General features: G+C 40.3%; 1 protein-coding gene across 1 annotated transcript; it reads right to left on the reverse strand.

The window, feature by feature from the left end:
* Positions 1-526: 526 nt before the first annotated feature.
* On the reverse strand, positions 527-847 carry LOC112211892 (uncharacterized). Its single transcript, XM_024364201.2, has one exon. It carries the CDS (start codon positions 845-847, stop codon positions 527-529), a length of 321 nt encoding a protein of 106 aa, XP_024219969.2.
* Between the last annotated feature and the right edge of the window lie 271 nt (positions 848-1,118).

The following is a 1,118-nucleotide window of genomic DNA, read 5'->3' on the forward strand; positions in this document are numbered from 1 at the left end:
GCACCTTTCTTAAACAAACCGCCCACCTAAATTAAGCTAGGCTAATTTATAATAAACAAAATGTGGGGTACATGTAAACAGGACTTGATTTTACAGGTTTCAAGATTAGAGGTTTTTTTTTTTAATAAAAGTAATCTGACCAGCATAGAAAAGAATGTATTATTGGGGTATCAACTAAAGGAAATAAACCTTAATTACTAAATAGTGAAAGATAAAGAAAATTTTACAACTTATATAAAGAAAACAATAGAATAACTAATACAAAAAAGGAAAGGCATACATCTTAATAGCTATCACAATAAGAAATTATAATATGAATATAAAATTACGAAAGGGGTTCACTTTTAGTATTGAGTGGAAATAATGGGGCAAGAGCCACAACAGGACGGACACATTTCTTCCCGCTTGGGGTTTTGACCGTGACAGTCCTCACAACACCATCCTTTTCCGGATGGGTGTCTGAGATTCGAGCTACTAGCCAGTGTCCGATGATGGTTCTGTTTTCTCCCATTGTAACGAGATCACCTTACTTCAGATTTGGTTGCCTCTTTATCCATTTTCCTTTCTGCTGAAGGGTGTGGAGATAATCATGGCTCCATCTGTTCCAAATCGACTTAAGATGGGCTTGGAGGCGATCCCATCGATCTATGGCTCTTCTTGGAGAGAGTTCATAGCTCGCTTCTGGTAACGCAGCCAATGAGGTGCCAGTCAGGAATTGTGCTGGAGTAAGCACGTCAAAATTTTCAGTGTCCTCATTCATCGGAGTTAGAGGTCTGGAGTTGAGCACCCCTTCAATCCTGATGAACGCTGTGGCAAGTTCCTCAAATATTAATGGTTGAGGTCCCATTACTCCTGCCAACAGGAATTTTGCGGGTTTTACGCCGGCCTCCCAGCTTCCTCCAAAATGAGGTGCCCTTGGTGGGATGAATTTCCGCTTCTGCGCAGCCCATAATTTTTCTGTTTGAACCCCGAAGTTTTCTCTCAAGGGCTGAAATTTGAGACGTATAATCAGGTATAGAATCTGGCATTATGTTCATAAGCAAGAACAACCAGGCAAAAGGAAGCGACGTGACAAATGAGATACAATGAAAAGAACAAGAGAGGAAAAAGGGATAAAT

The sequence above is a fragment of the Halyomorpha halys genome, unplaced genomic scaffold (assembly GCF_000696795.3).
Source record: "Halyomorpha halys isolate HHAL.00 unplaced genomic scaffold, Hhal_1.1 Scaffold1299.1, whole genome shotgun sequence".
In the NCBI taxonomy this organism is placed as follows: Eukaryota; Metazoa; Arthropoda; class Insecta; order Hemiptera; family Pentatomidae; genus Halyomorpha; species Halyomorpha halys.

Bases quoted from the DNA above. Each gene is read 5' to 3' on its own strand.
- LOC112211892 (XM_024364201.2), bottom strand. From the start codon at position 847: ATGGGACCTCAACCATTAATATTTGAGGAACTTGCCACAGCGTTCATC.